Source organism: Myripristis murdjan, chromosome 15 (genome assembly GCF_902150065.1).
Source record: "Myripristis murdjan chromosome 15, fMyrMur1.1, whole genome shotgun sequence".
NCBI lineage: Eukaryota > Metazoa > Chordata > Actinopteri > Holocentriformes > Holocentridae > Myripristis > Myripristis murdjan.
In genome coordinates, this window is record NC_043994.1 from 8,372,048 (window position 1) to 8,393,983 (window position 21,936).

Here is a 21,936-nt window from a genome sequence, read left to right on the forward strand (position 1 = left end):
GTATTTGGAATAAGAAATGGTATTCATGTGGGCAGAACTTTAACATAAATTTGGTTTTCAGCACATGAAAAACAAATCTGTCTGAATATGAAAAACAATGGTTAAAATTGAATGAAAAATAATATTAAACAGTAAGATAATTAGTCTGTCAAGGATTCTGTATAGCACCTTCAAGTCTGAAGGTGCTACATAATACCATAAATATGAATGTTGTGTTTGGACTTACTTCTGACCTAAATTCATTGCCTCCATTCACATTCTGGCTGTGCAAGTGTGCTTTTAAAACAAGCCTATGTTGGGTCTACCAGAACCAGAACCGACTCAGCACATGCACAGGGAGTAGGGTGGGCTACAGGTCATAGAACCATGTAGTGACCCCAAATATTTGGCCAGCTTAAGTGTCCCTGAGCAAGACACTAAGTCCCTACCAATTTCAGGAAGTGGGGGTCTACAGCAGCAGTAACAAAAAAGACCACAGCAATATTTATATCTATAGTCAAGTTTAAAAAGCGCAACCTATAGTCAGGTTTCAAAATTAAAAGATCTCTCTTTACAACAAGATACAAAGAGAGAAGCTGTTTATGGGGTAATTACAATGGGTGAAACAAGGCACTAACTCTGCCAGTGTTAGGGGTTCTGTTTCTTGAATAGCTCTTGGGAGGTAACACCATCTGTTTTAGTATCTTTATTGATCCATGGAGGGTTGGGTGAGCATACAAGCAGTTTTCAGTGGTGCCCTGCTTCATATTTCCACAGTTAGTCACATACCTGGGAGCTGTCCTGTATAACCACAATGTTGCTGTGTTGGCCAAAAATACTTTTCTAAAAGGCTGCATAGGGAGGGGAGTGTTTCCCATTCACTTTGCCCATTGAGATTTATTTAGCCAGTCTGGGATGCAATCTTGCAACCATCTCAATCCATAGAGAACATTTTCACAACATGGTCAAATAAATAGTGATTACCCATGGATAAGCAATACATCATTTGGTCCTGGAGTGGAAACCAGACTGATAATGAATGATAATGAATTTAATGATGATTGTGATGATGGATGTTTATATGTGCATATGAGTATAGGAGGATGAAAACATGATCAGCTTTATAAAAAAAAAAGTACCTTGTGTGCTGTTCGTCGATTACTCCTCCTGAAAATGCTGGTCTTTAGAAAAGAAACAACTTTGTTAGAAAAAAGGATACAAAGTGCTGTGTCTTTTTTCAAACAAGAGAAAAAGCACAAATATATGATTTTAAAAGATTTCATCAACTTCAGCATCACACCAATGATGCCATTCACTGTGTTCCAAATCCATAACAAACAAGGTGAGGACAACACTATGCCACTTTAACATCACCCAGCTCATTTTAACTAATCTAGCCTTAACTGTCATATGGCACTGGTAATGTGACGGAGATGGCGCACTCTGTGCTATCCTTGAAACTCTCTTGGGCACTAGAAGCATTACCAATGAGACCAAATCCCTATCTGTTTGAGTGGGATGTTACCTAAATGTAATGTTCTGGCATGTGTATTATAATTTGCTTTATATATTTAGGGACACTGTAAACCTGTAATGAACACTGGGTCATTTTTGTCCCCAAAAGACTTTAGCGCCACAGAAAAAAAAAAAAAAAAAAAAAAAAGATAATAATTGTTTTAATTACCACAGTAACTGTAAACAGTCATGTCAACCGCATTCTAGCTACAGATTGTTTTAGAAAGGCCTGCAGTTACATTTTTACTTGTTTTAATTTGGCAGTGTTTGTTGGATCTGACCTAAATACCAGAGTTGTTCAGCTACACAAACTCTGAAAGCCTGATTGATTGATAGGGGTGTGCTGCAAGTGCCCTCTGCTACAAGCCTCGTAATAAAATTGCATGCAGTGGGGCCCGGAAGTGTTCATGGTCTGACGTGAGGGCTCTCCCTTGTGGGCAATTTCAGTATGGCATTTTCCTCCTTGCGCAAACAACATCAAACATCAAATTGTTTGACTGTTAAATGTATGCAAAAAATAAAAAGAGAAAGAAATTCGGAAATTGTTCTTTGTAACTCAATAATAATTTAAAGACCACCTCTGCCTCTTCCCAGCCTCCTATTTTTTTCAATCTAATTTTGGACTTGCATTATGTTGGATTGTTGCTGTAAAAATTAAGTACTGACTGAAAATACTAAGGGAAAAGAAATGATGACCATTTTTAGATGCAGGATTATGTCCTCAATTCACCACCCCATTACCCTATCCTGCTTAAAAATTAAGCAAAAGGTAATTTAATTTAATTCTATCCACTTCCTCTACCTAATTCAAGAGGTTGAGCATCTGTTTGCAAGTGAGAGCAGATCTCCATGCAGAACTTGACTGTTCCCACTTAAGCTTTGCCTGTTAAGCTTCCTGTAATAGGCATCACTGTTTTGCTTTATGTTTATGACAAGACTTTCACCTTTCAGCGTGGTATACACCTGAATTTGTTTCCTCAGTCAAACAAAACTCACACATCAAGAACACACACTCACTCTCATACTAATTAATGAACAACCAAGGAACAAAACCCAGAGATGGATGGGATGTTGTTTTCAGTTAACTGTGTTAAAAATAATGCAAATCTGCAATTCATTGTTTCTCTCTGTATTTCTCTCCCCTTATGCTATCTCTCCTGCACTCTTCTTACATCCCTGTCTCTCTTGTACTCTTGCCTTTCTGACCTCTCTGAGGATCTGCGACATAGTGTCCTATTAATCAGTAGTGAACCTCCTCTTTGTCTGGGCTCCCACTGGCTCTATGTTGGATCAAGGATAGGTCAAGATCCTGCTGGCAAACACAAAGAGAGCAAGGAGAGATGCTACACTGTACAGAGGCTTTTCAGGATGATGTAACACACCCTCTGGCATTCATAGTGAGGTGCTCAGCTCTTGAACAACAGTAATTACCAACATCTGAGTGCATCCCAACATAAATTAGTATGTAGTAGTCCTGTGCCAATTGGCAATTCAATTGAATATCAGCGACTGAAGGGATGATCATCAATCGGATTTTCATACGCTGATATTTAGTCAAGAACAACTGAATACAAGCAGAATTAAGATGTTAAAAAAAGTAATCTCTAGAATCTACACTCTAGTGTGTATTTATAGAAGTTTCTAGTGGTGCAGCATCACTGCCTGCTGAGCCCTGTTCATCAGCACAAGTGACAAGTGAATTTTAAATCCTTGATTACAAACCAGTTTGCCATCTCTTTTCCATGGATTTGACATCCCATATCTCCATTTTCATGTGCCTACTCACCAAAACCTTAGTCTGCCCTCCACAGTCGTAGTTAACGTTACAGATATGATTTGGATTTTGATATTAAAGATAAGATAATAACATTAAATTGATCATGATGCTGTGATGCATTTTGGCCAACAGCATGTGTGCTGCTAGCATTGATAGTTTTAGACAATTTGTGTGTCCTTTGCTGCTATACATCTTTTACACAGCTAGCAGAGAGGCTGTGTATTACCCTTAGGCTCACCTTTGGCATCTGTGTAAAAGCCATAAGACTTCCAAATATGAGATGTTACATTTTTCTTGAACATTAAGTCTGGCAATTCACTGGAATGCTGTGAACACCCTCTGGCGATCTCAAGTAGTCGTGATTGAATGATATGAAAATAGAAACAACTGCCCATCATTAATAAGCAGTTGTTAATTTCTGTGCATTATTTTTACTCATTTCATTACCAATACACATGATTAGTTTTGCTCTGAGATAATATAAGCTTGTTAGCTGTCAAACCATAGTATTTTATCAGGTGTCTGAAAGATATGGGAAATATGTGCGATAGATGGATTGGAGTAAAAGAAGAAGCTTGCTATGTTGTGGCTGGCATTTTGGCTAGCTTCTTCTATAGAGACTAGGGTTGTCACGATACTAAAATTTCAAGCTCGATATCGATACCCAGGAAAATATTCGATACTCGATACCGGAGATAAAAAATGAATTTTTAAAGGCATAAAATATTTTTATTAAAATTAAAACTGAAAAATAGCCTTTTCAATCAAAAAATAAAAAAATAAAATCACATCTTGTTTTCACTCTGTGCAAATTGCAAAAATAGCCCAAATAACAATAATTTTACAACATTTTAACTCAAAAAAATAACAATGACATACACTACTCACAAAAAGTTAGGGATATTCGGCTTTCAGGTGAAATTTCAAGATGAACCTAAAATGCATTATAACTTTTACAGGTGAACTTAATGTGACCTCCTGTAAACTTTTGAATGCACATGTCCAACTGTTCAATGTTTCAGTACTTTTTGCACAAGTTGCTGTTCTCTAACAAGGAGTTTAACGGCAAAATTCACAACAGGTGTTTGATCCATGAATCGACCAATAAATTTCCTGGTTCAATTAGAATTGGTATTTAAACAGTCCTCCTCATCATGCTGTTCACATTTTGACATCATGAGACCAAGACGACACCTAACAATTGATCAGCAGCACCTCGCCATTGCGAGGCTTCAAACAGGATGTTCTCAGACGGAAGTGGCCACTGAGCTTAGAGTGTCACAGAGTGTCATCAGCAGGTTGCAACAGAGATACAGAGAGACTGGAAGAGTCACAGAAAGGCATAGAAGTGGACGTCCTTTGGCCACATCCCACACTGATGACCGCTTCATTGTGAACAGTGCCCTGCGGAACCGGATGATGAATGCCACTCAACTCCAGGCACGTTTAAGGGAGGTGAGAGGCACCCAAGTGTCACGTCAGACCATTCGAAACCGTTTACATCAGCATGGTCTGCGTGCTAGACGACCTGCAAGGGTACCTGACCACACCACCAGGCACAGGTGTCATCGTCTTGCATGGGCCAGGGAGCATTTACGCTGGACGAGGGACCAGTGGCCCTCAGTGCTGTTCTCTGATGAAAGCTGATTCATGTTGAGCAGAAATGATGGCCGCCAACGATGTTGGAGACATCAAGGAGAGCGCTATGCATCAGCCACTGTTGTCGCCAGACGAGCCTTTGGTGGTGGTGGTGTTACTGTGTGGGCAGGTGTGTCTAGTCAGTACAGAACTGCCCTACACTTTGTGAATGGTACAGTGACAAGCCCATACTACCTGAATAACATCATTAATCCAGTCATTGTGCCCCTGCATGAACAACACAGGCCTGATTTCATCTTCATGGACGACAGTGCTCCAGCTCATTGAGGTCGCATCATTAGGGAACAGCTGCTGGAGACTGGGGTACCTCAAATGGAGTGGCCTGCACTTTCTCCAGACCTGAATCCCATAGAAAACCTATGGGATCAGCTGAGTCGCCGTGTAGAGGCTCGGAGCTCTGTACCCCAGAACCTCAATGTCCTGAGGGCCGCCCTTCAAGAAGAGTGGGATGCCATGCCTCAGCAGACAATAAGTCGACTTGTGAACAGCATGAGACGTCGTTGTCAAGCTGTAATTGATGCTCAAGGGCACATGACCAGTTATTGAGACATTGACATTTTTTGTTGTGGTATACCCACCACTGTTGTTGGCTTTTGTTTCAAGAAATTGTTTGAGATGAGGAAATCACCAGTGCATGCTTCTACTTAAATGCCCTACTTTCATGATATAATATCACTGTAGCGTGAACTTTTTACATTTTCCATAAATTTCACCCGAAAGCCAAATATCCCTAACTTTTTGTGAGTAGTGTATGTTTTAGAACTTCAAATTTACTACAAACTAAATTATTTTTATTAACATAGTATTGTTTTATATGATTGACATTTTCTGGAATTGTGTCAACCGCAGCTTTGCGCATGCGCGATTCATTTGCTGCCTGGACGCAGAGTGGTGAGGGTCTCCTCTCTGCTCCTCTCCTGACTGCAGCTGCCAGAGACTGCCAGCAACTGCCAGCGACTGCCGCACGCGGCTTGAGGCTGTGACCGCCTGTGAGGACTTTGGGGTGGGGGAGGGGGTCGCGGCAGCACCCACTGCTTGCTGAGAACAGGAACTGCAGAGGAACGATACTTGCTTTCATGTCAGTCTCCAAAATACCAGAAAAGTCTCCAACAACACCAGGAAAAGTCGCTAGATTTGTCGCTAATTCGCTTTGACATAAAAAGTCACCATGGGGAGTTGGAAAGTCGCCAGATTTAGCGAGAAAGTCGGCAAGTTGGCAACACTGGCCGAGTTGCTGGAGCTCTGCCTACCGGGTGCTGTTTAGCCAGCCGCGCTGCCTGTTGAGTGCGCGTGATGCGCTCATGCACTGTAGTATCGATACTTTGGCAAATTAATATTGTATCCGGATACGGCCTTTTAGTATCGATACTTTTCGGAGCATCAGTATTTTTGACAACCCTAATAGAGACTTCAATGAAGAAAACAAATGATAGCAAAATCAAGCAATCTCTTGAAGTTCAAAAGTTACCAGATCTATATGGATGTTGATAAAGGAATAATACACAGTAATCTGAGCAAAACTATCATTCTTGTGCACTCAATAGTTATCAATAATATGTGCATGTTAGTTTCAGAAAGTCACATGTTTAAAGTGATGGTAAAACTTCTGAGTGGATTATGGTGATAATTTTTTAGAATGTTAGCTGGAGATAAGTCCATCTCAGTGGCAACAGTTTGCATTTGGAGCATGAAGCCAGTATCTGGCACACATTAATGATGAGAAGAAGTCTTTGTAAAGACATCTGACTTGCATACTAGTATGAGTATCCAGCAGAAGCTAGTTTTAGTGGTAGCTGGTATCCGCATGTTGCCATTGTAGGAAAACTCCACCCTGAAAAATATGACAGTTTTCAGAAATAGCTACTTGTGATGTTGTGTTTTCTTATTTCCATATATAACTAGCTTAAGATAGATGATGCAAGATCTCCAGTGGAACTACAATCTTTCTTGAGCCATCAATTGCACCAATCTCAGACATATTCTCTGGGTGCTGTTGCAAAGTCTGAGAAATATAGAAGTAGAAGTGTAAGTAGAAGTGTAAGTAGACAACGCAGGCTTCAAGGAAAGTGAATGACAATAAAAAACTTGATTTCAAGAGTTAATTACAGAACAGCTCCTGGATTAAACACCACACATCGAACATTACAAATGAATGACATATACCATTGTAATCCAAGGGCAGAATTTCCCTTAAAACTGGTTGCTTTGCTGTATTATCTTATTGACTAGTTAGATAGTTAATAAACCCAAAAACCAACTGTTTGTTTACATTAATGGAGCTGATTCTTCTCAAGTTGCAACTCAGGGTGCTTCTGAGAAGACACTGACCAGAAGGGATCTAGCTTTCCTTTGTCACATATATAGGAAATAGAGGTACTTCAGACTACTTTCTTTGGCTTATTATGTTACTAAATGGACCTTCACATGGAACACCTCAGTCTTCAGATATTGCTCATTTTCTTGCCTAAATATGAAGAATTATCATTTTCTAATCTCCCTTTCTTAGGCACTGTAAGTGAACAAGCAGTCTCCATCCAATTAACTGATAACCTCACAATAAACGAACCTACCAGTCCAGCTTCCAAGCTTGCCACAGCACTGAAATGACACTACTCAAGGTTTTAAACAACCCAAAAGTAAACAGCAACTCAGGTAATGTCTGCCTTAATCCTTCTAGACCTCAGATCTTCTTTTAACACAATGGATCATGAGTTTTTATTTAATGAGGGCTGCATGATTGCGTTAGATTGTTAGGCCCAGCCGAGTATATTATTACACAGGTATCATCTTAGGAGGTGTGTAAGTAACTCTGGGTCCTGCTTAGATGGTAACCCTATTCTTGCCAATTTAGATTCAAACTCTCACACGTGTGGTTAGGGTTAAGGTTAAGGGTAGGTTAGGTTTGGCGTTAGGTTACAGTTAAGGTTAGTGCAGAGTAAAGCACTACTGTGCTGAATCAAGTGTGGATGTGCAAGATTACACATGCATCTAGACATGACCTTAACTCTGGGGCAGATGAGCTATGTGTTGGCAGCAGAGCAATGTAAAAGCAGAGCAGTTAATGGGTAACAGCAAGAAGTGTGAAAGTGTATTTGTTCACTGCAATAAACAGCAGCCTCAAAGAAGTCATCTTCAGTCTTTGTACATTAAGAAAACTGTAACTTTGTGTAGTACTCTGTGGGATATCTTAACCATGGCTGGAAAGCATTGACCACAAGGCCTACAGAAGAAAACAAAGTCCTGCCTTCAGACAAATTTCAGCACAAAAAAATAGTATGAGGTGGCAAGTCGAGAGTTGCATCCTCCTTGTCAGATTCAGTTATCCTCTAGCTCCAACACTACCTGGTGGAAAATGTAGCTTACTACAGGGAAAGCTACATTGTTTTAAAAGTAGAAAAGCTACCATAAAGCTACTGAAAATTTTAGCTATGCTGGTGGTGTCGTTACTCCCCAACAATGCAAATCATGCATCGTATTTGTGGTGGTTTCTCATCAAACGCCATGAAACCTAAGTGTTGACCAAAGGCCTGTTATGTCATCTTGGTTTGCACTGACCTAAACATGCCACAGTCTGCCTCAAAGTGAGTTTGGGCTTTTAGGGAGAGGAGAGAAGTGCACAGCTTCGAAGTGGGTGTGCTGGATTTACAACACATGACAAAACAACATCATTGCAAAACAGAATGCGACACAATAATGGTTTTGTATTGATTATTTTGTTTTCATTTTGTTTCAATCGTCAGAGGCCTAAATTGTAATTGAAAATTCAACTCTATTAACTGTCTAGCCCTATCTAGTTGTTCATAATCATGGCAGTAGTGTTTGCTGACACAAAGTTTGTTAGACTTCCTGCAGTACAGTAAGTACAGGCCTTGTCATTTTAAAATGTGCACTGTGTGTCTGTGTGTGTAAGAAAGAGAATAGAAAAGAGATGTAGAGTTAATGGCTGTGTACACTAAGTACACGCTGTGTACTTAGACACTATTCAGATCTAAACTCTCTCAGCCGTGGCTGTCACTGCCCTGTCAGCTCTTTCTGCTCGTCTCTCCACCTCCTTCACTTTTCATTCTCTCCTATCCATCTACCCTACCCACAAAACCTCCTCTTCTTTTGTCTTGCCATCTCGCATTTCTCTCTCCTCCATCACCCCCATCTCTGCTTCTACACTGCTTGCTTGTTTCCTTTATATCCCGCCTATCCACTTCCATCCTCTTTTTGCTTCTCTTTTCTCCCTCTACCCCCCTACGATATTCCCTACCCTGTCTCCCTTCTCTTATTGTCCTCCGTCCATGCCTCCTTTCATTTTACTTTCTTCCTCCCCTGCTGTCATTTCTTCTCGCCCTCGACCAGTATCCCTCAATTTATTCTCACTGAGCCACTTTCATCTCCCTCTCCACTCTTTTCTCAATTTTTTCTCTTTTCTCTATTTTGACCCATTTCTCTCCCACTCTCAAACTCTTCTTCCTCCTTCATTTTCTCACTACACAGTTCTTTCCTGAAAACAGCATTCACACTTTGCTGCTGCTGGGTAAAATGTTACTGCAATCTGTTTTCTTTTGTCTTGCCTGCCTTAATGGTTGAGATGGTTATGTATGTGTTATGTTGATAAATGTGTTACTTATGTGACCTTTGAGCCACTGTCACTTGCTAAAACCTCACAGTATCATTTAAAATGCTTGTTTCCTCATATTCCAAGACTGAATTAAGGGAGCCCTACTAGTCAAGCCCCTTGAGGGTTTTTTGGGGTTTCCCTGGCATGACTCAATCATTTTTTTTCTTTTCTTTTTTAATCTAATGTGTTACATATACATTTGTTTTGTTGTGTTCATACTTATTTTTAATATGTGTGTAATAAATAAATAAATAAATAAATAAATAAGCTGCGATGAACTGTATTGCAATTGCATTGTAGAAACTGGGTCATTACAGCAGCAAGGAACAGAGGTGTAGGTAAAGCAAAATAACAAACTAAAATGGTGAATAATAAATTGAAATTAAATAAAATAGGCCATGAGGCCAAAATATTTTTCCATGATACCTAATTAAATTTACACAAGGACATCTATTCACATATTTGCAGATTTCATTTAATTTAAATTAATTACAAGCCTTACTGTGATCAAATACAATGTCTGAGGGCTGTACATGCAAAGGAACTCATTATGCTGTTGCGCAAGGCATTATAAGAGTCAAAAATGTATTCATATCCTAATAGAATCCCTCTGTGTTGCTGTCACTCAAACTATAAGCCAGTCTCCCCATTTACTACCAACAGAAAAGCAAAATGAAAGTTTCTGCCTTCATGAGATTCTTTTCTGTCCATAAATGCTTACTGAAGTGTCCCAAATCCTCAGAATAAAATCTTATGTCAAGTCATGTTAGTTTGTGAGTTTCAACACCACACACATACACACACACACGCACCCCTTTCTGTGTTTTAATTTCACCCTTCTCCCCTCTATTCCTTTTCTAATTCTCTGTCCAAAGCCCAGGCCAGTCAGCAGAATGGCAATCATTAATGGAATTACTTTGAGTTTTCACTGCAGAGCATGCACCTTAATAAATAGTCCCACCACTGTTTTCTATAGGGGAAACATCTTGGTACTAGCATGAGTAAAAGGTGACTGAGTAAAGAAAGAATTACGCTGCTTGGTCATTTGTTATGGAACACAGCCTGAGATGTTGAGTTGCAACTTTCATCATAAGGTATACATCTCTCTAAAAACGCCAAATGGAGGGATTATAGCAGGGCTGAACAATGAATCAAACTATTTTTTGAAATCGCAATATGGCCAAGTGCAATATCCATATCGCATGAGCTACAATTTTTTGATAAAAGTGAAATATACGACATAACATTGCTGTAAATAAAGTATTATGAGGCTATAGAGAGGGCATGGACCGCAAATGCAGGTTCACCAGGACCTCGTGGCCTGGATTATAGACTACCTCACCACCAGGCCATAGTACATCAGGCTGTAAGGGTGCTTGTCAGACATGGTGACGAGCAGACTTGCAAGCCCAGATCCTTTAATGTGTGCACTAAGCTGCTATGGATGTTCTACCGTTCTGTAGTGGCCAGTGTTATCTTTTTTGCTGTAGTGTGCTGGGGAGGAGGCATCAGGGCTTGTGGCGCCAATAAGCTGAGGCATGGAACTGGACAATGTGGAGGCAGGGACAGAGAGAAGGAAGAGATGGAAGTTAAAAGCCACAGACAATCCCTCTCATCCTCTCTATGGTAGCTAATTAGCATGACTAAGGCAGCTCAGGAGCACGTTCAGCCACAGACTCATCCAGCCACATGCCTCAGAGCACCTAGGTGGCTCTTTTGTGCCATCAGCCATTAGACTCTACAACACCACAGCAGAAGAAAACAACTCTTCGCACCTATGTACTTACAGTGCATTCAGGCCCACCTTCACTTTCACTTTTTTTATATTGCAGCCTGATGCTACGATATTTTAAACTCATTTGTTCTCTCATTAATCTAATTAATTTCTACATTTCTGGTTTCACTGTCATTATGGGGTCAAAAAAAAAAGAAAAAGAATTTAAACAATTGTAGCATCAGGCTGCAACATAACAAAAGTGAAAAAAAGGGAAGGGGGTGTGAATACTTTCTGAATGCACTGTATGTACATCAGCCCTTCCATATTACTAAATATAAGTGCTCCCTAGAATCTCAAAAAAGAAGAAATGGGATTCAAAGACCGGCATTTTCAATCATACATCATGCTTGTAAATTTTCCAACATTTGCACCCCGGGGAATAATGTCACCATAAAGTCTTGCTCTCTACTTGCATGAATTCTGCTTTAGTGTTACAGGATTTTCTTGGTAGTTACTCCTGGGAATAAAGAAAGACTACAATAGCAGGGGTGCCAATGTGGTATGCAGATACACATGAGCACACACAGTAGTGATGTGTTAGCAACTTTGGCATTGGTCTTATATTTGGACTGCTTCTACTGCATGCAGTTTGCAGGTATTCAAAATGCATGCAATAGAAGTTGTTGATAGACCTTATAAGGTGAAAGTTACTGGGAGAAAATGTTCTCAAGCATGGCAACATCACAAAAGGTCCTCTGTAATATGCAGTATTTACTTGTACAAAAAAAAGAAAGTAAAAAGAAAAAGAAAATAGAGAAGCAACTCAGTTAGAGATGAGAATACTAATCTTTTCTGCAGCCTCTCTTTCCTCAGAACTATGCAACATCCAGCACCTATCTTCAGTGTGTCTAAGAATAGGACTATTGAGGTGAAGGAGAGTGGTTATGTCAGTCATAGAACAACCTCTACAGCATAGAATACACTCAGAGGGACAGGCCTTAATGGGAATGGGAAGAGAGGAAAAACAAAACAAAAAGGCAGGCACACACACACACTTGTCCTCTGTATATCATCTCACACTCAAACTATATCTTTTTATATTGTCAGTGAAATAAATATAAAGACCCCTCTGCATTTTACGAAACCATCATGTTAACCATCTTTGACATGCTTGGATGTGTCTATTATCAACAAATGGCAAAATCATGAATGTTTATAGATTTGTAATACTAACACTAATATAGAAACAAGTGCATTATTTCTAACACAGAGGCCTCGTCGGGTTTACTAGTGGTGCTAGAGGGAGGTCATCGGGTCTCCAAAATTGCCAGGTCTCATTCTCCATCCAAAACAAATGTCATCACCAAAATTATGGTAATGCAAAAACCTTGTAAGATAGTAATGTGCAGTATTAACACATTGACTTGTTGGTGATGCTAGAGGGGAGGTCAGAGGGCCACCAAAATGGACAGATTTCATCCTCCAACATTTCATGGTGACCCACCATATATATTTGGACATATGCCCCTTATAATATTAGTACTTTTGGGACACATGGGACACATATTCAGAGAGCTACACATATAGGCTACCTACCACTACAGAAGAGACAGTTTAAACACACAGACACATGGGGCAAAGCACACACATACACCAAAAACATGATTATTGATTAACAACAGTCATGTGCACATTCCACATATGAAGAAACACACTGACTGACTGACTGACTCACTCACTACAGAGCACACGCTCACACCCTGTAAGATACATAAAACAAGTGCCCCAGTCAGAGGAACACAGGGTCAGGCTGAGTTCATCTGTCACATCACTACTGCTCTGTCGACATCTACAAAGGTTACCAAAGGTTTAAACTTATGCTATTCCCTTTCCTTCAGATCTGATAAAGTATATCACTGCTCATTTTGTAAGGAGTTATTCCTTTTTTTCTGCCAGTCTTTGAAAAATAAAGAACAACTCATGCCTGCATTTAAAGAACTGTGGTGACGAAAGGTGTAATATGATAAACAGTGCACAAGTAACTGATACATTAAAACAATATTTATATTTATATTTTTAAAGGCAGAATGAGTCAGGTCCCCTGCTGACCTGTTCTTGTGGTAAAGCCTAAGTAGGCCCAGGAAAAAGGTGCCTTAGGATGAGAATATCAAGGAATAACATGGGGAATCATAGATCCCAAGTTGCCAGGTTTCATCCTGCAGCCAGCATAAATGTCACCAAAATTCATGACAATCAACCAAATAGATTTTGAGATAAGCCCCTCTTGACGTAACTGCTGACCAACAGACCAACCAACACAGTGACGTATAGGCCCCTGCTTCCCAGCTTATTGATTTGGTTGTTATTGTCATGTGATGTGTTAATTGAAAAAAATAGAGCATGAATATTCAGCAGTTTTATGTATACAACTACTGCAAAAAAAAAAAAGAAAAAAAAGAAATAAAATGTTCTACTGCAAGCCTGCATAAAAATGTGGTCCTTTCTCGAGTGCAAAGTATTTCAATTTTTTTCAATTGCATTTTCCCAAAGCTAAGCTTTCACAAAAAATACTGACATGAGTTTACTGAATTTACTTACACATTCATCAAGTGCACAAACTGAAGAGAAAATTTGATATATCCTCTGTCAAACAGTAAAACGTTTCCCAGTATCGTCTACAAATGCTTTCAGAATAACAGAGATGTTCCTCCTAATACAAACTAATGGAGCCAGACAAAGTTTCAGAGAAACACAACACATTCCTTCCCACAACACTCTACACAAGCTTAGCCTTGAGATCTTTGCTGTGTGTTGTTCTGACTTGCTGTCATTAGAAGAACCAGACAGGGCAGCAAAAAGACACAGCTCAAGAACAACATAAAAGAGCAGAATGTAGAGCATTTAGTTGTAGCAGGATTTCACTGGCTGAAAACACAGTCTGCTACACGTATACTGATATACGTACAGTACAGGCCAAAAGTTTGGACACACCTTCTCATTCAATGCATTTTCTTTATTTTCATGACTATTTACATTGTAGATTCTAACTGAAGGAATCAAAACTATGAATGAACACGTGGAGTTATGTACTTAACAAAAAAAGGTGAAATAACTCAAAACATGTTTTATATTCTAGTTTCTTCAAAATAGACACCCTTTGCTCTGATTACTGCTTTGCACACTCTTGGCATTCTCTCCATGAGCTTCAAGAGGCAGTCACCTGAAATGGTTTTCCAACAGTCTTGAAGGAGTTCCCAGAGGTGTTTAGCACTTGTTGGCCCCTTTCCTTCACTCTGCGGTCCAGCTCACCCCAAACCATCTGGATTGGGTTCAGGTCCGGTGACTGTGGAGGCCAGGTCATCTGCCGCAGCACTCCATCACTCTCCTTCTTGGTCAAATAGCCCTTACACAGCCTGGAAGTGTGTTTGGGGTCATTGTCTTGTTAAAAAATAAATGATGGTCCAACTAAACGCAAACCGGATGGGATGGCATGTCGCTGCAGGATGCTGTGGTAGCCATGCTGGTTCAGTGTGCCTTCAATTTTGAATAAATCCCCAACAGTGTCACCAGCAAAACACCCCACAACATCACACCTCCTCCTCCATGCTTCACAGTGGGAACCAGGCATGTGGAATCCATCCGTTCACCTTTTCTGCGTCTCACAAAGACACAGCGTTGGAACCAAAGATCTCAAATTTGGACTCATCAGACCAAAGCACAGATTTCCACTGGTCTAATGTCCATTCCTTGTGTTTCTTGGCCCAAACAAATCTCTTCTGCTTGTTGCCTCTCCTTATCAGTGGTTTCCTAGCAGCTATTTGACCATGAAGGCCTGATTGGCGCAGTCTCCTCTTAACAGTTGTTCTAGAGATGGGTCTGCTGCTAGAACTCTGTGTGGCATTTATCTGGTCTCTGATCTGAGCTGCTGTTAACTTGCGATTTCTGAGGCTGGTGACTCGGATGAACTTGTCCTCAGAAGCAGAGGTGACTCTTGGTCTTCCTTTCTTGGTCCTCATATGTGCCAGTTTCGTTGTAGCGCTTGATGGTTTTCGCGACTCCACTTGGGGACACATTTAAAGTTTTTGCAATTTTCTGGACTGACTGACCTTCATTTCTTAAAGTAATGATGGCCACTCGTTTTTCTTTAGTTAGCTGATTGGTTCTTGCCATAATATGAATTTTAACAGTTGTCCAATAGGGCTGTCGGCTGTGTAGTAACCTGACTTCTGCACAACACAACTGATGGTCCCAACCCCATTGATAAAGCAACAAATTCCACTAATTAATCCTGATAAGGCACACCTGTGAAGTGAAAACCATTTCAGGTGACTACCTCTTGAAGCTCATGGAGGAAATGCCAAGAGTGTGCAAAGCAGTAATCAGAGCAAAGGGTGTCTATTTTGAAGAAACTAGAATATAAAACATGTTTTCAGTTATTTCCCTTTTTTTTGTTAAGTACATAACTCCACATGTGTTCATTCATAGTTTTGATTCCTTCAGTGAGAATCTACAATGTCTACACTGTAAATAGTCATGAAAATAAAGAAAACGCATTGAATGAGAAGGTGTGTCCAAACTTTTGGCCTGTACTGTATGTTTGTTACCTTCTCCATCTCTGTACTCTTCCTCTTGCGTGCCGAGCGGGTGATTTTGACAGTGACTGGGTTGTCTTGACCCTGGCGACGCAGTGCCATGCGGTTGGGCTGTAGTGGGCTGAAGGAGATCTCCAGCTCTGGCTTGGGGAAACGGCTGGTCCTGCCATTCTCTGTGGAAATCTCTGAGGAGTCCAGCACTGATGGACAGCCAACTGAGCACTGTGGGATTAAACATGGTATCAAGGTTGAGGAATATTATTAGCGATACACACTAATGAGCGAATTTGTTCATAACTTTCTGAGATACTTTCTTGTGCTATGCCATTATGCACTATCTGTGAATCTGTAGATTTCAGAGAACCAGAATATGACACTTTTAAGACCTCTGTAATGCTACCTGAAATTAAATATAGGACCTATTTAACAACCAAAATGAAAAACAAAGCAACTGGAAAGAGAAAATCATAATTTGCCTAGCTCTAATTACAGGCAGGATAGTATGTAAACCATTAAATGCCATTACATAATCGTCGGCTAATATTTCACAATCACAGGAGCACTAATGTAAATTATGTAAATTACATACAAAAGTGTATCATCTTATGCCTCCACTCCCAAATAATTTTGCAACCCCTCAATTACCTGACTGCTGACAGACGCTCTGGCATCCCCCCTCCTTGCTGAATTCCTGATAATAGTCTCACTGTGGGGTTTCTCTGCAGGGTTCTCTTCACTTTCAGTCTGACACAGACCGCAGCAGACATGGAAAAAAAACCCCATTAACATTAACATTAAGTGTTGGTATTTAGCAGAGTGATACAGCAAAAACAACACACAATGCACGTGGCCAGTTCTGCTAATGCATCTCCATACAAATTTAAACATTCACTGAAAGTGTGGTTCTGCATTGTTTATTAGTTTATTATTTATTAAGTGAGCTTCTTACTGTGCCAGCGCACAAAATGACCATACTTGCAATCATTAATAAAGCTGTTGATCAGCATTCAATGACTACACAATTCATTGGTCAGAGATTTGTAACTTCAAAACTAACTTTCTACTCCAAATTCTGAGATGCAACAACAACCCATACCCAGTGTCCTCTGACATTTTCAGCTGCTCAATGATGGTAGATAATGCTGCAAGCAAGTTACTGGCATCCCAAGCCAACTGGGCTAACAAGGGTATAAAGTCTCACTCTCAAACCAAAAACAGATGGCAGAGCAGTATTACATTATTCTGCATGATGATATACTGTATCACTTCCTCACTCTGTTCTAGTGGACTTCATCATTTCCATTTTCAAAATGTGCCTTATGATTTGTGCCACTTAAAAACCACGATAACGCAAGGAGCTCAAGAGCTGTGAGAGGGGTGGAGGGTACAGGCTGTGCAAAAGTCCTGTAGAGGAGGCAAGTATATATGCACCAAGCACAGAAGACATTCTCTTCCAATACTACAGAAAAATTAATTAAACAAAGCCATCAGAAACAAATCAACAGCAAAGGTAAACATGCAGCAGATAAAACCCCATTCAAAAACACTGAACACTAGTGTTGCTTTTTTTTTTTTTTATTATTGCTGCAGATCAGCTGTGTTCACTGTCAGCTTCCTCAATGCCTGTGAAGGCTTCACAAATGACAATTATCTAAGCTCCAGGTTAGATGTCAATCCAATTTCTGCTGGCTGACAGTGTAAAAGCAGAAAGTGAGTGAAGTCTGCACCAACTAACTACTGCAGAACAGAACTTTTTCTTTCTCCTTTGGATGCCACAACAGAAACACAACTGGCCTTGGCACACACAAGCACACCTATGTTTAGCGCAACAGTGGGAGGCCAGCTAGTGAGCAGCTCCACCGGAACAATGAATTAGGGTGTCTTACACCTCCATGATATTTACTGATGGGAAAATCACAGAATTACTACTTTACTTTCACCATCAGCAGAAGGATTCAAACTGACAACCTTACATTCACAAGCGTGCTTCTCTAACCATGAGGCTACTGCCACAAGTTGCTGCTGCTATGGAGTCACTTTTAGAGGCATGATTCTGAATCAGACTGAAGTGAAGTATATAATTCAAAGCAATCACCTCTTAGATCCATGCTGTTTTCTGTCAAACAGTGATCTGCATTATACTGGCTCCATTTTCTATATATAGGAAATGTTTTTTGAAGATGGAGAACACCTGAGGACATTGTATAAATAAATAAAGTAAAAGGGTAGTGGCCCAGCAGACAAAAGTGCATAACACAAACAAAACACTGTGGACTTGAGCCTAGTGCCTCTTCCTCAACCAGTAACTCTCCGCTGCATGGAAGCTAAAAACAAAAAACAAAAAAACAAAAAAACAACAACAAAAAAAAAAAAAACAATTCCAAAATAATAATCCAAAATATGCTCAAACAATCAATAAAAATAAGACATCAAGTATTACAGAAAAGGACAACTCACATCTGTGTTGCTTTTCAGTGTTGCTGGAGACTGCATTCATTGTCTGTTCCTTCAATACCAGTGAAGGCTTTACCAGTTAACCTCTGCCTCAGGCTAGATGATGCTCCAAGGTAAACAGCTCGTCAAGATGTGTGCCAAGTAAGGGTGTAATGACTCACATATTCAGTCCATACTGGTTTAGCCCTGTTTATTTCAAAGGGTATGGCTCGCCTTTGAATTATGTACTAAAATGCAACATGGCTCCATCAGATGAAAAAGAAGCTTTCTGTGTGTGTTTGTGTTTGATTGGGTCTGATGCAAGGAATGGATTCGTTATGACAGCAACATAACACATGAAGCAGAGCTTTTATTCATTCACTCATCCATCCATCCATCTCCAACACCGGCTTATTCCTGTTTAGCATCATAAGGCGCAGCAGCCTATCCTAGCATGGATGAAGAGAATGGCAGGGAAACACCCTGGACAGGGTGTCAGCTCATCACAGGGCTGGAGCTGTTACTATGTTCAGATTATGCTGCACTGTTGTCTTATTCAGGTAAAGCAATCAAATAAATTTTTATCAGTTAAATGTGGTCTAAGGTTAATTGAATCATCAAGGGAATGAGAGTAAAAACTTTGAAAATTGGCCCAAAACAACAAAAGCATTATCTTTGCAATGAGAGTAGAGTATAAACTAGAACAAAGGGTGGGTTATGAATACACAGAGTCACAGCTGGAATATTTACCTGCAGGTCAATAAGCAGCCCTGGAGCACTATGGAGGTTTGCAAGGTGAAAACATAGTAATAACAAATATGAAAAGATTTAATAAAAAACATAGATTGGCAAGAATAACAATACACACACACACACACACACACACACACACACACACACACACATACACACACAGAGAGAGAGAGAGAGAGAGGGAGAGAGAGAGAGAGAGAGAGAGAGAGAGAGAGAGAGCTTAGTGGTTGGTTAGGGTTTCTGAGCAAAGGAAGGTGCTATTGGTAATCAGGTTAAATAACAAGTATTTAACTGAAGTGTGTAATGGTGGGAAGATACCACACTTATTATCATTATTATTATTATTATTATTATCATCATCATCATTCTTGTTAATTGTCATTGTTGTATTTACTTTATTTAAACAGAGTAGATCATTGAGACCAATTTCTCTTTTAGAATTCATATATAAAATATAAAATATAAGAAATAAAATGCAATAAATGCACATGAAGTTACTGCTCAATGAAAATAACCGCTCAATGAAAATGTATTCCCATTAGCTCGTCTAATTTTATGATCTTCTGCAAATTGTTTCACTTGTGTGGAGTGTAGTATTTAATATTCAGTTTCCCAATCTCCGTGCTAACACGCTGACTTTCAAGGACCAAACAGTCTTGAGACCTAGTGCAGTGTGAAATTGAACTATAGTTAATAATACATGTAAGATACCCAGGGGGTTTGCCAAAGAGTGCTTTGTCAATAAATAGAATGCAGTGCCATTTTCTTCTCATGCCAACAACTGCCACCCAACTTTCTCATATAGAATTCAATGATGTGTTCTGGTACCAACATGCAGGCAGAATGACAGACTGCATCAAGAGGTGTAAGTGTAGAAGCATGAGTGCATATAAATTACATCACCATAGTCCATAACGGATAAAGAGCTTGACTGAACAATTTTCCTTCTGTAATTCTGGGTTACACATACCTTATTTCTATAAAATAATGCCAGTTTTGCTTTTAAAAGACTTAGCATGCAATCAATACAGAAACCAATGTACTTATGAGAGTATACTCAGACGGCAGAATGCAACAGATATTATTCCAAAAAGGAATTTATTAAAAATTTTCCTGCTGACATAACTGTAGTATGTTTGTATGTATGTATTTATTTACTTTCAGGATGTTGATAACAAATCAAAAACATATTGAATACTGGAATTAATAAATATCTGTGCACCTCACAGTATAGCTGGTACCATCCATCTTGCTGGCTGTACACTGGTTCAAGGTATTGGATTACCTGGCAGAAGCCCTCACCTTCAACACTTATTGGCAGCATATCTAGCTCTGCCATTTTACAGCTCCTCTAAGCGACTTCCTCAGAGCGGTGTGAGTCAAATATCCTTGCTGGTTCTGGTAAAAATGAGGTGAGGGTTGTTTGTTGTGTGTCCTTTGCCTTGGCCTGAAGGACTGGCTGTTTGTTTAATTTTTTTTTTCTTTATGGGTTGCAACATGTTGCTGGTGCTGCTGCTGTGTTTTAGCTCTGAATCCCACTGTTCACAACGTGCAACATTATTTTCTTGTAAAATGATTCCAAACCGAGCTTCTTGTTCATTTTGCCTCAGTTGTTTCTTGGCAGAAGGCTGGAAATGTTCAACGTACTAATGTAGCCTATGAAACATTGTTAGACCTCACTGATCAGAATGATCAGAATCTGGCTGATAATCTGAACAGATTCTTCAACAGATTCGACAGTCCTGTTTGGCCCCAGCCTTCCCTTCCCTGTCCGTTGTCAAAGGCTGCTCTCTCCCCCTTCCTCCCATTCGCATATTACAGGCAACTCATATGTTACATCAACACAAAGAGCTAGCTGTGGACTTCAGAAGGGGGAGGGGGAAGACCAAACTAACACCAATTACCATCAGGGGTGCAGAGGTGGAGGTGGTCCCCAACCACAGATACCTAGGTGTGCAGCTGGACAGCAAGCTTGACTGGAAGAGCCACATGGAGGTGGCATACAGCAAGGGGCAAAGCCGTCTTTATTTCCTAAAGAGGCTAAGGTCCTTCAACATCTGCCAATCCCTGCTGCATAATGTCTATCACACAGTAGTGGCCAGTGCTCTGTTCTTCGCAGTAGCCTGCTGGGGAGAGAGTGTTTGCACAGCAGATAGGAACAGAGCAGACAAACTAGTCAAGAGGGCTGGTTCTGTGGTGGGGGTCAAACTGGAGCTGGCCCAACAGGTAGCAGAGAAAACAATACTGTCCAAGTTCAAGGCTATACTGAGCAACTCTGCACACCCTCTCCATGCCCTTGGGGTAATGAACAGCAGCATCTTCAGTCAAAGACTGACTGCACCAGCATGCAAGTCAGAGCGCTTCAGGAAGTCTTTTATTCCAGGTGCCATAAGACTTTTTAATGCACAAAAACGATTAGATTTGAATCTCTGCTTCCTGTATGATGTACTTATTTATTTATTCACCCACTCATCAACTCTATTTTTCTATTTATTATCATTAAACTTAAAGTGGCCAATTAGTATAGTATGAGTGTGCAATTTTATGTGTGTTGAAGTGATGAAGCTGCAGTGACAATGTAATTTAGTACAAAGGATTAATAAAGTATCATTCATTCATTCATTCATTCATTCACTCCGCTGCTCATTAACACTCAAAGCTGACCATCAAACACAACAGCTTGACTTCTACCACTGACATAATTTGCAAAGCAACTGCAAGACTTTTTATCAAATCCAATCAACTCCCTTTTAGAAAAAAAAAGTTCCAAAAGAATGAGATAAGCCGTTGCTGTTGATAAGTCAATAAGGGGCAAAAATGTCAATACAATCCCGCTTGTTAATGTACTAGCAATATCATTCAAGACTTTCAATGCTGCTGTCACAGCACTATGCCCAGCTCT

The 21,936-nt window shown here is 40.0% G+C and overlaps 1 protein-coding gene across 1 annotated transcript in view; it reads right to left on the minus strand.

The window, feature by feature from the left end:
* Positions 1 to 21,936, minus strand: part of kif20ba (kinesin family member 20Ba) — a 91,030-nt gene that overhangs the window by 15,097 nt on the left and 53,997 nt on the right. The window contains exons 33-34 of the mRNA XM_030071056.1: positions 16,494 to 16,592; positions 15,861 to 16,070 (exon numbers count right to left, since the gene is read on the minus strand). Coding sequence (XP_029926916.1) covers positions 15,861 to 16,070; positions 16,494 to 16,592 — 309 coding nt within the window. The remainder of the gene's footprint in view (positions 1 to 15,860; positions 16,071 to 16,493; positions 16,593 to 21,936) is intronic.